This window comes from Corapipo altera, unplaced genomic scaffold, assembly GCF_003945725.1.
Source record: "Corapipo altera isolate COAL_440 unplaced genomic scaffold, ASM394572v1 71, whole genome shotgun sequence".
Lineage (NCBI taxonomy): Eukaryota > Metazoa > Chordata > Aves > Passeriformes > Pipridae > Corapipo > Corapipo altera.
The window spans coordinates 6999457-7014126 of NW_020884916.1; the positions used below are offsets into that span (position 1 = coordinate 6999457).

Genomic DNA, 14670 nt, shown 5'->3' on the forward strand with positions numbered 1-14670 from the left:
ACCCCCGTTGTAACCAGAGTACCCCCCCTGTCCTCCCCTCCCCCCATGGGGTCACAGAGCTCCATCCTCTCCCATCTCTTAGAGCAGGACCCAGAACAACCAGAGTGGCAGGAGGGAGAGTGGTAGATGGGAGTATCCCTGGGGAGCTGCAGAGTTCCCCTCTAAACTGCAGGAATAAAAGTGAAGAGGGTCTCCCTCCATCCCATCCTATTGCCCAGCCCTCCTGCTCCCACCTCCCCCAATCCTATCCCATTCCCACCCTCCCACATTCCACACCCCCCCTCCCACCTCATTCTATTCCATCCCACCACCCACCCCATCTCACCCCATCTCATCCCACGCCTACCCCACACCATCTCGAGCCCCCACAGCATTCCACCCAACCCCATCCCGTTCCACTCTGTTCCGACCTGTTCAATCCCACCCCCCATCCCATCTCACCCCAGCCCCCCATCGCATCTCACCGCATCCGCGCCCCCATCCCATTCCATCCCATCCCACCACCCACGCTATCTCCCTTCATCCCATCCCATCCCCTATCCCACCCCATCTCGAGCCCCCATCCCATCCCACCCCACCCCATCCCCACCCCACCCTCTCCCACCATTCCACACCCCCCCGGCGGTGCCGCCCCCCCGCCGCTCCGCCCCAGGGAGGTGGTGGCAGCCCCGGGCGGAGCGCGGTCCTGTCCCGGCCCCGCTCGGCTGCTCCGGCGGCCCCGCTCGGCCACGGTCGGCTCCGCTCCCCTCTGCTCCCAGCCCCCCGCCCCGGAGTGGCTGCGGCGGGGCCAAGCCGCGCCCCGCTCCCCCCGCTCCCGCACTATAAAACCCCGGCGCGCCCCGCAAGGCAGGTACTGGTGGGGTCGCTCCGCTCCCTCCAGCTTCCGCGGGTCCAGGAGGAAGAGGAGGGAGGAAGGGGGGGGGCCGGGTCCTGCTTTCTCCCCCCCGCGCCTCCCCCGAACCCCGATGCCGCCGGCCTGAGCCCGCCGGGACGATGCTGCCGCTGCTGCCGCTGCTGCTGTTGGGCGCCCCGGGGCTGAGCCTGCCCTCGGGGGGACCCCCAGACCCCGACACTGCGCTGGTCACCCCTCTCCGCCTGGACCCCGACATCAACGGGCCGGCTTATTTCAGGGGGGGGGCCGGCCGAGCCCCCCCGGGGAGGGCAGGCAATGGTGATCCAGCTCTCGGCTTTCGGGGAGGATTTCTACCTCCACCTCTCCCCCGACGCCCGTTTCATCGCGCCCTCCTTCGCTGTTCTTTACTTGGGGGCGGCCGGCCGGCTCCTCCCCGCTCTCCGCCACTGCTTCTATTCAGGGGATGTCAACGCCGACCGCGAGTCCTTCGCCGCCCTCAGCCTTTGCGGGGGGCTCCGGGGAGCCTTCGGCTACCGGGGAGCCGAGTACCTCATCAGCCCGCTGGCGGAGGGGGCGGCCGGAGGAGTCCATCACCTGCAGCGCCGCAGCCCCGGCCGCCCCGTCGGGTCTGGAGCATCCCGGTGCGCCGTGGGCTCCGGGCTCACACCTGGCGTGCTGCAGGCTCTCGACAAGTACCGGGGGCGTGCGGGGGGGAAAGGGGGTCGGGCCAAGCGCTTTGCCTCGGTGCCACGTTACGTGGAGACGTTGGTGGTGGCTGACGAGTCGATGGTGAAGTTCCACGGAGATGACCTCCAGCACTACCTACTCACCCTCATGGCCACAGCCGCCCGCCTCTACAAGCACCCCAGCATCCGTAACCCCATTCAGATCTCCGTGGTCAAGTTCCTCCTCGTTGGGCAGGATGACAAGGGGCCCAAGGTCACCAGCAACGCTGCCCTTACCCTCCGCAACTTCTGCACCTGGCAGAAGAAGTGGAACAAAGTCAGCGACAAGCACCCCGAGTACTGGGACACTGCCATCCTCTTCACCAAGCAGGTGGGTGCAGGGGGGTGGTCCGGAGGAACTGTCCCCCATTTCAAGGAGCCCTGCACTGTGCTAAGGCGTTCTGCCATCTGCACCCCACCTCTGTGGTGGTGCACGATGGAGGAGGTTGTGCTTCTGGCTGATTCCCCTTTCCCAAGGGAACTCCCACTCTCAGATGCTGTGGTGAGGTGGAGCAGAGGCATGGAGCCAGCCCTTGCTGTCCCCTGGGCAGGTTTTGGCCAGCAGTCTGGAACAATCCCTGCCAGGGGGTGAATGAGGCCAGGAGGTGCCCAAAGACAGGTTGCCCCACGGGGAGAAACCTTCCGCTTCATCCCCTGTCTCCTGGCAGCCAGTGCCCTGCGGCTCTGGCTTCCAGCAGCCACCACTCTGAAATGAGGGGTCTGAACCCAGAAGAGGAGGAACATGGCCCCGCTTCCCCCTCCCCAGTTGGGAAGAGCTTCTGGTGCCACCTGCCAAGAAAAATACCTCTCCCTGCTTCCTCTGACTCATGCATGAGGTCCTCCTGAGAACCCGGAGCTCTCCTCCACGCTGGCTGCGCTGCATGGACCTGGTTCAGGGCTGGAAGCGAAGCTCCAGAGATTTAGCCAGTGCTACAGCCATGTGCTACAGGGGAGGGGGGACGGGGGAAAGTGTCCCCCACATCTGCTGTGGGCTGGACACATCCCTGTGGAGGGAGAGGGGCTTTGAGCTTCCTTTGGCACAGGCTCTGCAGGCAGTGTGGGGTGTGGGATGAACTCTGCCTCCTCCCACCCCCACAAACTGGGTGATACTGCTCCAACAACCTACTTCCAATGCTCCTCCTTCCTTGTGGTCCTGTTCCAGTGTGGACATCAATTCAGTGCCTGCATCCCAAAATCACTGATGGGATGGGAGGAGGATGAGCCCAGCTTGGAGAGTACAGTAACATCCTACCCTGGCTGCAGCAGGCTTTGGCAGCAAAGACTTCTTTCGCTAGCCCTGCTGAGATGTTTTTGGATTAGGGACAGGCACTCCCCTCAATGGCAGGGAGACCATTCCCAAAACATCTTTGCAAGTCAAACACTTTTGAGTGGGAAGGATATAACATCCCGCTCAGTTCAGCTGTCCCTAGGCTGAGGTCAGTGTAGGCTGACAGTGGTCCTGGAGCAGGAGGTGATGCTGTGCAGGACGTGCAAGACCTTGTCCTTCCCCTCCTCTTGTCCCCCTGCCCGGGGCCAGCTGTGAATCCTGCGGGAGCACAGGCAGGATTGAAGCCCTGGCTGCTGGAGCAGCTCCTGCCTACATGGGGAGGCTTGAAGAAGTGGACACTGTTAACAGCCCTGCAGGGATGAGCCAGCTCCATATGTGGTGGGAACCTGGTGAGGTCACCAGAGCCGCAGGTGGGACAGAGCCGGTCCCAGTGATCCAAAAGCTGTCGATCATGGCTGGTCTGCGTTTTTTACACATTGCTAAACCAGCCATTCTTGAAATCCCAAAGCAAGCTCCGTGCACAGGCACACGATCGATGAGACATCTGCCTTTCTTGAGTGCATCCATCTGTGGTCCCCTGAAACCTTGAAGCTTATCTCCCTGCCAAAAAGCTGTTACATAAGCCCCTGACTCAAATTTCACCTCCAACCCAGTTGATAGGCAGTTTCCAGTTATGTCAACGAGTTGCTGATGAATGGGGCTGTCCTTTCCTGCTTGGCTTTGCTCCCTCCCAACATCAGTTGTGCTGGATGGTGGATTTGCCTTTGGGGAGCTCAGTCCTGATCAACTGGTGAGTGCAGAGCCACCTGAGCTGGTGCTGTTGGAGGGTCCTGCAGAGCATCCAGCCTTCAGCTGCCCTTCTGCCTCTTGGAAATATTCTTGCACAGCACAGCAGAGAGCTCAGCCATTCTTCCCACCCATCCTGGACCAACAGATGTTTGCTGAACATCTTTGCTGTGCTGTAAAACCAAAGGGGTGCTGCATGAAGGAACTGCAGTGTAGCAGATGCTGCAGGGAAGTTTGGAAATGCTGTAGCTCAAGGCTCAGCTTTTTGGAGTTGCTTTGGATGCCCACAGGAAGCCTCCATGGAAGGGAGAGAGAGAGAGAGCTTATGAGCTGGTCTCTGGGTAGGTGAATTAATGCACAAGCCGCAAGGATCCCCCCAACTGACTTGGAGAACATCTTGAAGTTCACAAGGGATGAGGAAAAGCCTTGGAAGGTCCCACAGAGGAAGAGTCAAGCTGTCAGGAGAGTGCTGATGGTGCATTCAGCAGGTTGTCTGCAGCCCTTTGGGGCACTGAGCATCCTCCCCGTGTCTGTGCTGGCAGCGGAGGATATCAGGGATGGTGAGCAAAGGCAGAGCCGGCGCTCTGCACACTTTCCTGCCTTAAACCTCTTCCAGTTCTCTCTCCTCCCCTCTGTAGCTCCATCCTTGCATTGCCTCTCCTCCTGAGCAGGCTTATGCCCAGCAAGGCTGCAGGAGGTGTTTTATGGGGCTCAGCACCCCTCATTAAAGCCCAGAGATGCTGCCTGGTGTCCCTTGGCTGCCCCAAGGAGGTTGTGGTGGGGGAATCAGGGCAAACCCGGTGAAGAGCTGCTTGTCGTGTATCCCGGCTGGCGAGCTTCAGAGCCAGAAAAGGGTCAGTGTGTCAGTGCAGGTGTTAGACCGGGAGCCAAAATCTCACTGCGCCTGTGAGGGAACTCTTCAAAGAGCAGCCACCTTGTCCCCGTGATGCTCTGTCATCCCTCCCCATGCACCTTCCTTACCCCCAAACACCCAGCGCTGGGGAGAGCATGGGTGGGGGGGCCTGGGCCAGCTGCATCCCTGGGTTAGCTCAGCATGGTGATGGCACTGGCTCTTGGTGGTGTTTTGGGACTGGGGACCCTGTGCCTGGGCTTGTCAGCACCATTAATCACCCCATGCCCACTGGTGGTGGCCCTGTATGGGGCTGTGGGTTTGGACCTGCTTGTCCCTGCCAGCATTGAGGCAGGGGGTGGGATCAGGGATGCAGCAGGGTCCCAGCTGATGGGGAAAGTGTTGCAGAGCAAAGTGCTGAACCCACTTGTATGACGGGGTGTTCCACCACCAGCCCAGACCCAGACATTTCTTCACCTCTCTGAAGATCATGGTCTTGCCTGTGCCTCAGGTCTCCTGCTAAAGCCATCTCAGCCCTGGCCAGGGCTCTCTGAAGTCATCAGGACTGTTATTTACCCGCAGCTGAACCTGCCTGCACGGGAATGCCTTTCAGCTTGGAAACCTTGCTGGAAATGTTGGCAGAGCAGCTCCTGCAGGATTTTGAGCAGCCCAGGCTCTTTGGCTGGGCGAGTGTTGAGCATGAATCAGACTTATTTATAGCATGGAAGCACCCCTTGAGTCCCTTACGTTTTCTTTTCATGTGGAAAGCAGCTCCCTGCACCCCGTGTAGCCTCCCCAGCAGCTTTGGGACAGGACCGAGGGATGGGGATGGTGCTCTAGCTCTCTCAAAACACTGATGCACCCCAGCAGGGGAAGGGAGCACCTGAGGGCAAGGTTATTACCAAGCTGCAGCAACGGTGTGTCTTAAATGGACTTTTTATTTGCACAAGCACCTTTGGATCCTGGAGAAGGGCAGATTCACCTACAACAAGATCCTTTCCATCCTCTCCCCTGGCAGCATCTGCGTGGGGTCAGGCTGTTCTCAGTTTGGGGGTGGAAGGCTGGGCTAATTCCTCTTGCTTGCTCCTTGAGGGATGGCTGTGGAGTGTCTTGGAGAGGCAGAAGCACTTCCTTTAGCCTTGGAAACCTCTGGCCCTGGACCAGTGGCTTCTTCTTCCAAGGAAAAAGTTGAGAAATGAGGTTGGGAAGTGGGTCAGCTGTGGGTCCGAGGCCAGATATATTCCCATCCACTCACCTGGGTCTGGTCCTTGAGCTCACACTTAAGAAGATGGGAGCCAGACTGGCTTCTCTGCGCTGAAACCAGCTCCACCCTGGCTGGAGGAACTGTTTGGGTGGGAAAAGCTGTTGCTGAAGGCACAGCAGGATGCTAGACACACCCCTGGTGCCAGGGTTAAATACAAACACACCGTTGCAGCCTGGTCTGGGTCAGGATTCAAATTTCCTGCCTCTACATCCTGGTGTGATTCCCATCCCTTTGTGCTTTCTCCCCCTCAGCAGCTCCCTTTGGGTTACCAGGTACGGGGTGCGGATGGGGAACTGTAGTACCTGTGCCGTCCTCAAAACTAACCTCTACCCTTTGTGCCTGGCAGGACCTATGTGGTGCCACCACCTGTGACACTCTGGGGATGGCAGATGTGGGCACCATGTGTGACCCCAAGCGCAGCTGCTCCGTCATCGAGGACGATGGGCTGCCCTCAGCTTTCACCACCGCCCATGAGCTGGGTAAGGCTCCCTGCTCTCCTCTCCTTCTTGGGAGGAATTCCAGGAGCTGGCAGGGCTCAAAATAACCCTGGTTTCATCTTCTGGAAGATGAGACAATGACTGGTGTTGGGTGATCGGGAAACTCCACCTCGGGGCACGAGACTGCACCCAAGCCAGGTGGGAAAGGGTAGCTGAGGAAGGAAAAGGCTTTGCTGTTGCGGTTGCTACCACAGTGGGTTTCCAGGATTCAGAAGTCCTGAAATAACAGGCAGAGGGCACAGCTGGGAGGAGGAGGAGGGAGGGGGGAGAGTGCTGAAGTCAACTTCTTTTTGCAATTTCCCTTGTCCTTCCTTTCCTGAGTGCTTTCCTCATGCACAAAGCAGCTGGGAAAGAACTGGAAAGCTCACTGGCTCTCCTGGGCTGCCCACAGCCATTGTAATCCTTGCAAGGGTCTGCCCCACTCCATGCCTCAGTTTCCCCTGTTGCAGGAAGCTGTGGGGGCCCTGCTTTGCCTGGCCTGCACGGTTATTCACGCTGCCCCCTTTGTGCAACCCCAGGCCATGTCTTCAACATGCCCCATGACAATGTGAAAGCCTGTGAGGAGGTCTTTGGCCGGCTGAAGACCAACCACATGATGTCCCCCACCCTCATCCAGATCGACCGGGCCAACCCCTGGTCAGCCTGCAGCGCTGCCATCATCACTGACTTCCTCGACAGTGGCCACGGTGAGCCCTCCTGTGCCCCTCGTCCTCTTACCTGTGTCTCTGCCCTGTGGGAGCAGGGTCCATCTCTGGGCGTGTTTACTGGGAGACATGGGGGGCTGTAGAGCAGTTCTTCTCCTGGCTCTGCAAACAAATTCAGAAGGAGAGGGGGAGTTTGGCAGCATTTCTGTACCATCCAGGCTTCCTAGGTGCTGGCGTGCCTTCAGCAGTGACGTCTGTGCTGAGGCTGCTGGCACAGCTTTACAGCATCACTAGGAGATGAAGTCACGTGGGTCTGGGATGCAGCTGACCTCAAGGGTATCCGTGGGCTAGCACCTGGACAGCTTTGGCCAAATTTCCAGCAGCCATCCCTCACTCTCCCTCCCCACACTGGTCCATACAACTCCCCCAGGACCTGGTAGACCCTCTCTCCCTCTCCATTCCTGCAGGGGACTGCTTGCTGGACCAGCCCACCAAACCCATCCCACTGCCCGAAGACCTGCCGGGGACAAGCTACAGCCTGAACCAGCAGTGTGAGCTGGCCTTCGGGGTGGGCTCCAAGCCCTGCCCCTACATGCAGTACTGTGCCAAGCTCTGGTGCACGGGTAAGGCACGTGGGCAGATCGTGTGCCAGACCCGGCACTTCCCCTGGGCCGATGGCACTGGCTGTGGTGATGGGCGCTTCTGCCTGAAGGGAACCTGCGTGGAGAGGCACAACATCAGCAAGTACAGGGTGAGTACCTGTGCTAGGAGCCCCAAAAATATCCCATGGGGTCACTCCGAGTGGGTGCTGGGTGAGCAACTCCTCCACCTCCTGGTGCTGGGAACCCAGCGTGAGGTGACTGATGTGGGATGAACTGGACATCCTCTGTGTGGCCTCACCTTGAATATTATGGCAGTTTTGGGCACTGGAATATAAGAAAGATACTAAGCCATTAGAGAGTGTCCAAAGATGGAGATGGGCCATGAGGGGAAGCCATGTGAGAAGCAGCTGAGGACACTTGGTCTGTTCAGCTGGAGAAGAGGAGACTGAGGGAAGACCTCATTGCAGTTCCAACTTCCTTGGGAGGGGCGGAGGAGGGGCAGACCCTGAGCTCTGCTCTGTGCGACCAGTGACAGGACCCCAAGGAATTGGCCTGGAGTTGTGTCAGGGCAGGCTTAGGTTGGATCTTAGAAAAAGGTTCTTCCCCCAGAGGGTGGTCGGGCACTGCCCAGGCTCCCCAGGGCAGTGGTCATGGTCCCAAGGCCGCCAGAGCTCCAGGAATGTTTGGATGATCCTCTGGGGCACAGGGTGTGACTCTTGGGGATGGGCCTGTGCAGGGCTGAGGGTTGGACTCGATGATCCTTGTGGGGCCCTTCCAACTCAGCACATTCTGTGAGTCTGTGGTATTTCTCAAAGAGTGATGATGCTGCTCTGCTCTGGTCAGCCCTGGGCAGGTTTGGGGGCAGCTGGAGGTTTTGCTGGTGAAGGGATGGAGATGGTGAAGGGGATGCAGCATCTCATCCCCTGTATCCCCTCAGGTGGACGGTGGCTGGGCCAAGTGGGCTCCCTACGGGCAGTGTTCCCGGACGTGCGGCGGTGGGGTGCAGCTGGCAAAGCGGGAATGCACTGACCCGGTGCCAGCCAATGGGGGCTCCTACTGCGAGGGAATCCGCGTCAAGTACCGCTCCTGCAACCTGGAGCCCTGCCCTGCTGTAGGTAAGGGGCTGGAGCTCAGCTTGAGCTGTGACAACCCCATAAAACCGGAGCTGGAGGTCCAGGCTGGTACTCAGCCCCACATCTCTATTTTTTCCAGTGCCAGGGAAGAGCTTCCGTGAGGAGCAATGTGAGGCTTTCAATGGCTACAGTCACAGCACCAACCGCCTCACTGCCTCCGTCTCCTGGGTCCCCAAATACTCCGGAGTCTCACCCCGGGATAAGTGCAAGCTCATCTGCCGGGCTAATGGCACCGGCTACTTCTACGTGCTGGCACCCAAGGTAGGTGAGAGACCCCCAGAGTCAGCACCTGGGCTGTGGGATCACTCCAGTGCGTCTGGAAAAGAATGAATTTTCTTCGTCTAGTGGGTGGGTGGTGTTAGATGAGGTGGTAGAGGAGGGGAATCCACTAGGCTGCTATGAATCAACTGTATGTGTCTGCTTTACCTCAGGGCTAGAGTTGATCCATAGAGGGTCTTCCTCTGGGTTTGTAAAGGATATTCCCACAGTCCTGGAATAGAGGATGATAATTATGGTGCTGGGGAAGCAATGTGCAGGACAGGGTGGGCATCCAGACATGGGTCTGAGCAGGGTCATGTTATGGTGTCCCTGCAACGGAAAGGACAGGAAATTCTGTAGACAGAGCGGAAAAGGGATGTAGCCTCATCCATCTCTTCTCAGAGACACCCAAAAATCCTAACTGAAAAACAGAGCCTGAGCAAAGGGTGACATGGTGCCTGCTGGCATCTCCTCAGACCTGTTGGATGGGTTGGGGTTGGACAGCCACCTCTGGGGGAGTTTTGGGAGTGTCAGAGGGAAATGAAGCAGCTTGATTTGCTCACCCTGGTGCAGGTTGTGGATGGTACCCCTTGTTCCCCGGACTCCACCTCCATCTGTGTCCAGGGCAAATGCATCAAGGCGGGCTGTGATGGGAAGTTGGGCTCCAAGAAGAAGTTCGACAAATGCAGTGTCTGTGGAGGAGACAACAAGAGCTGCAAGAAAGTCTCGGGCTTGTTCACCAAACCCATGTGAGTGTTTGGTGACCACATGTGATTGCCCTACACCCAGCTGTGCTTTTAGAGGTGGGGGATGCAGGAAGGTCAAGAAGAGGATGATAGGGGATAAGTCCATCCCAGGTAAAATCTGCTGATGCTCGTGTACATCACTACATGGAGACCTGGGCTGGCTCTGAAGGAGAAGCAGGACACATTAAATGTGCTACTGGCTCCTGATGATGGAGTTAATCCCTGGAACTGTTGAGCTGAAGCATCTTGCTTGTATCTGTGCAACATCAGCCTTGACAAAACTCGGTGTAGGGAGGAGATTCAAAATGGCCTTCATGGGAAGGAGGAGACAACTGTAGGGGTGAGAGGATCTCAGGGCTGTAGCTGCAGGGGGCTGAGGTCATGTGTAGCATGATGTCCCTGATGTCCTGCCCTGACTGCTCTTCTCTTCCAGGCACGGCTACAACTTCGTGGTGGTCATCCCTGCAGGTGCCTCCAACATCGACATCCGGCAGCGGGGTTACAAAGGGCTGATCAGCGATGACAACTACCTGGCTCTGAAGAATGCGCAGGGCAAGTACCTCCTGAATGGCCACTTTATCGTCTCGGCTGTGGAGAGGGACCTGATGGTGAAGGGCAGTGTCCTGCGCTACAGCGGCACCGGCACCGCCGTCGAGAGCCTCCAGGCCTTCAAGCCCATCCAGGAACCCCTGACTCTGGAGGTGCTCTCTGTGGGGAAGATGACCCCTCCTCGGGTACGCTACTCCTTCTACCTCCCCAAGGAGAGCAAGGAGGACAAGGCCTCCTACAAGGAGGGCAAGACCCCACCAGACCTCAACAACAGTGTGCTCAGCCTGTCCAACCGCCTGGATGGCGGGAGACCAAGCTACAAACGTCCCTCCTACAAGTGGGCGGCAGGTGGTTGGGAGGCCTGTTCTGTCACCTGCGGCGATGGGCTGCAGAAGCGCTCAGTGGCCTGTCGCGATTCCTACGGGCAACTGGCTGCTGAGTGCGACGTGGCGCAGAGACCCCCCGACGTCCGGCTCTGTGGGGAGCCCTGCCCAGCCTGGGAAGCTGGACCTTGGTCTCCCTGCTCCAAGAGCTGCGGCCGGGGCTTCAAGAGACGGGCGTTGAAATGTTTGGTCCCAACCGGGCGCCTCCTACCCCGGGAGAGTTGCAATTTTCGGAGGAAGCCGCAGGAGCTGGATTTCTGCACCTTGAGGCCGTGCTGAGCAGGTCAAGGGGTGTCTGCGAGGAAGGGCGTGGTGTTCCTCTAGCTGGGTGCAGCTGAGCAGCAGCCAGGGGTTGGGAGATGGGGAGACGTCCATAGCACATAGGAAATGGGGGGAAAAGTAAGAAAAAACAGGGACAAAAAAAGGAGCTGGGTGTTGGGACACCCCACACACCTGGGAGAGAGGGCTTTTGCCGACCAAGTCTCTCAGAGACAGAGCAGGAATGAACATCTACCTCGAAGCCACTGATTGACACGGAAACCACCAGTGGAGGCAATGGGAGTTGGGGGGGACAGATGGAAACGAGGAGCATCATCACTGCCAGAGATGGATCTATGTACAGGCAGGGAGATGCCCCTATATTGCACAGTTGAAGCCTCTCCCCACCTTCCCAGGGCCAAGCCTACCTCCCCTTTCCCCTGACTCCCTCAACACTAGTGCTAAGCAGGATCAAAAGGATTTTACCAATGCAATGACTGACAAGGTGCTGGGACTGAGAGCTCCAGGGCTCGCTGGTGGTGACTCTGTGGTCCCAGCAGTGTCCCCAGGCCAGGCTGGAAGGTGGTGGCTTTATTTTTGTTCTCTCGTCATGTTTATGACCTGACCAGTGTAAATTTTATGGTGCTTAACTCTGTATTTCTTTAACCTCCTTCCTCCTCTCCTGATGGATGGAAACCTTGCGTAGCAGGGCCGGTGTTATTCCCAGTGGGATCTCACCTGCCTGAGGGTTTTCTAAGGTGCTTTGGGATGGGGCTCTGTGAGCATCCGGATGCTCCTTGACACCCCAGTTCAGGGCAGTTTGTAACCTGCCCACCTGAAGGCTTTCAGGGTTAAAAGGGATCACTGTGGACCTGAGGTTTGAGCTGTCATTGTAAAAAAGCAACAAGCAACTGTACTGTAGTACCACAGGGTCAGACACAGCCCCAGCAGTCATTGGTGCTTCATTCCACTCTGGAAATGGTGCTTGATGCTTAATGAGACCAGTATACCATGCCCAGACATCCCACTGCCCTCTGACCTTTGGTCCAGGTTGGGATGTTTTTCCTCTGTGTTAAGCCCCCCTGAGATATCCTGAGCTCTAGCAGTGCTGGGGTAACTGCCTGGCATTGCTTTTGAGCTGCAGAAAGGGAAGATTAATTTGGGTTTCAGGCCCTCGTGGGGGCAAAGAGACTCAGTAGAGTTCAGTAGTGCAGGAAAAGAGGGAATGTTGAGCCTCTTACTGCTGCAGAGCATCTACAACCACTTTCTCACTCCAGAGTCTTGTGCAAGTGGTTATTCTGTACCTCTGGTGGTTGTACCCATTGTGGTCAGAGGCTGTTTTACCTCCCTCCAAAAACCGTTTCACCATTGTTTAGGTCTCTTGCCAAGGTGAAACAAGCAGGGACCATTTAATTTTTTGCTTCATCACTGATGAAGGTGCTTCTTAATTAAATTAGCTGTGACTGGGAGCAAGCCAGAGCATCTGGGTTGACCTACACAGTTTTGGGATCATCAGAAAGGGATTTTATGGATGAGACACAGATTTTGGGTAGGCAGAAGATGCTGTCTCAGCAGGTAAAGGCTTGGAGCTTACCTTGCTCAGTCCCATGGAGGTGCAGCGTGGAAATGCTCCTTGGTTGGCTCCCAAAGGTCTCCAGCTGTGGGCAAGATAAGAAGGATGACAACAATCAGGACAGTGGTGGCATGAGGGTTCCCTTGCTGGATCTTTCCACTGGCTTCACAAACTGCATATGACAATGCTTGTGGGCCCATCCTCCCTGGATTGATGTAATTCCTTTTTCAACACAATAATATTTTGCATCTGCACACTGCTCCACAGAGCCAGGAGCAGATGTTGTGGTTGCTCTGCACAGCAGGGAAGAGGATTTAACATTCTTAGGAAATCCCTCCCAGGTCTCCATTCCCGTGAGCATACCATCCATTTTTGGAGAGTTTTCCTGCCGAGCCTGCCATGCTTTCCTTTGGGGACAGAGCTCTGAGGAGCTGCACTTTAGTGTCTTGCCATCCCACAGCTGGTTTCCAAGCCACCAAGCAATTGTCACCCTTGATCCCAGGGAGGGCAGGGATTCCTTGTGTGAGGTTCTTTTGCTGAGAGTGCAGCAAAAGGACAGAGACGCCAATGGAACTGGCTGCTTTGTGTATACCATGTATACTGAACCTTGATCTCTGCTGTTTGTGCATCAATAGCAACCTGAAATAAAACTGTATTTAAAATTACACCTGCTTCCCGGTGGCACATGGTCCTGCCACAGTTATTATTTGGTGGCTGCAGGGCATTTCAAGTCTTATTGTGAACCCAACCTTTTAAAGCCTTGGCTCATTAATTGAAGAACAAAACAACACCTTTGAAAGCCCAACAGGTTCATTCTGACTTGGTTCTGCTATAGGATTTGTTGTTGGTAAAAAAGAAACCCAAGCTGAAGGATCCCAGAGGTGGATCAGTCCCTGTGAGCCCCAACGGTCACCACCAGCAGAATGTTAAATGAACAAGGCTGGTTTGCTGAAATCAGGCTGTTCTTTTGTCAGAGAATACAAAGTTAAAAGGATTGATGTAAACTGAAGCAGCACTCTCACATCCTGGAACAACCATGGCTGTGTGTTCCTCTTGAAATTCCCAGCACACCCTCCCTGAGTCAGAGCCCTCTTTCCCTGTTCCCCTGGGGCCCTTCCTTTTACCGGGACACATCAGCTCAGGGCTGCCTGATGTCGCCCCCTCCAGCTCTCAGCAGATTGCCTGGGATTTTATTTTCCCCCAGCAAATGCAACTTATTTCTCCGTTATGTTGTACTGATTTGGCAAATTTCATGTGTTTTACTGGGGGGCAAGCTCACTTTGCTTTCCATTATCACAGAATGGTTTGGGATGGAAGTGAACTAAAAGATCATCTCGTTCCACCCACTGCCATGGCAGGGACACCTTCCACTAGACCAGATTGTTCCAAGCCCCGTCCAACCTGGCCTTGGACACTTCCAGGGATGGGGCAGCCACAGCTTCTCTGGGCAACCTGTGCCAGGGCCTCCCCACACCCACAAGGAAGAATTTCTCCCTAATATCTCATTATAAAGAAGCAAACACAACAGACATGACTGAGCACCTTCCCCTCAGCAGCTCCTTCAAGGATTCATTGCATGTGCCTCCCCTCACAATAAAGCTCACTTTCAGCCCCAATATATCCCATACTGCAAACAGCTTTACTGGGAATAGAGAGGGAGATTTCCACCCAGCACAGCCATAGCTTTCCCCTCATGTATCTATTCAGGAGCAGAAAACCAAGTTAAAACCATCACCTTGGCTCCTCCAGCACCAGGTGACAGACACATTTTTAACCAGATGCCCTTAAAAATCACTCAGAGAGACAAAAAAAACGCCAAGCCCCAAGTATTTACCCGAAAAGAAAGGAAAAGTCCTCAACTCCAGTGCCAGAAACACCTACTCAAAGGCAAGGCTGGTTTAAACAGGGAAAGCTTATGGTGACTTAATGGGGCTGAGACAAACACTGACACCTGGCAGCAAGTAGATGACACAGGTGATGTTCTGCATCCATATTAGGCCTGAAAACACAGGAATAGGCTCCTGGTACAAGAAGAATGACATGGAGCATCATATACTGTGTCACTGGGGAAGGGGTGGCTTTTCCCAGTGTCATGAGATGCTCCCATTGGTGGTTCTCAGGGTTCCTTGTTTTCCAGCACTGAAAGTTTTTGTGTGTTGCTTCCCTTCACTGTGGGGAGGAGAATCTTCACAGTGGCAGAATCCAACTTCTTTGGATTCTCCGATATCTAATAAAAGGCTGAGCTGCTTGCTTTTCTCTTT

At 56.1% G+C, this 14670-nt stretch overlaps 1 protein-coding gene across 1 annotated transcript; it reads left to right on the forward strand.

Moving 5' to 3' along the window:
* Positions 1–968: 968 nt before the first annotated feature.
* On the forward strand, positions 969–13074 carry ADAMTS15 (ADAM metallopeptidase with thrombospondin type 1 motif 15). The gene is given in 9 exon segments (XM_027655751.1): positions 969–1128; positions 1130–1909; positions 6113–6245; positions 6782–6949; positions 7375–7658; positions 8447–8624; positions 8722–8903; positions 9474–9649; positions 10080–13074. Coding segments are annotated over 9 exon segments (2814 nt in total). The 5' UTR covers positions 969–993; the 3' UTR covers positions 10858–13074.
* The last annotated feature ends 1596 nt before the right edge of the window (positions 13075–14670 follow it).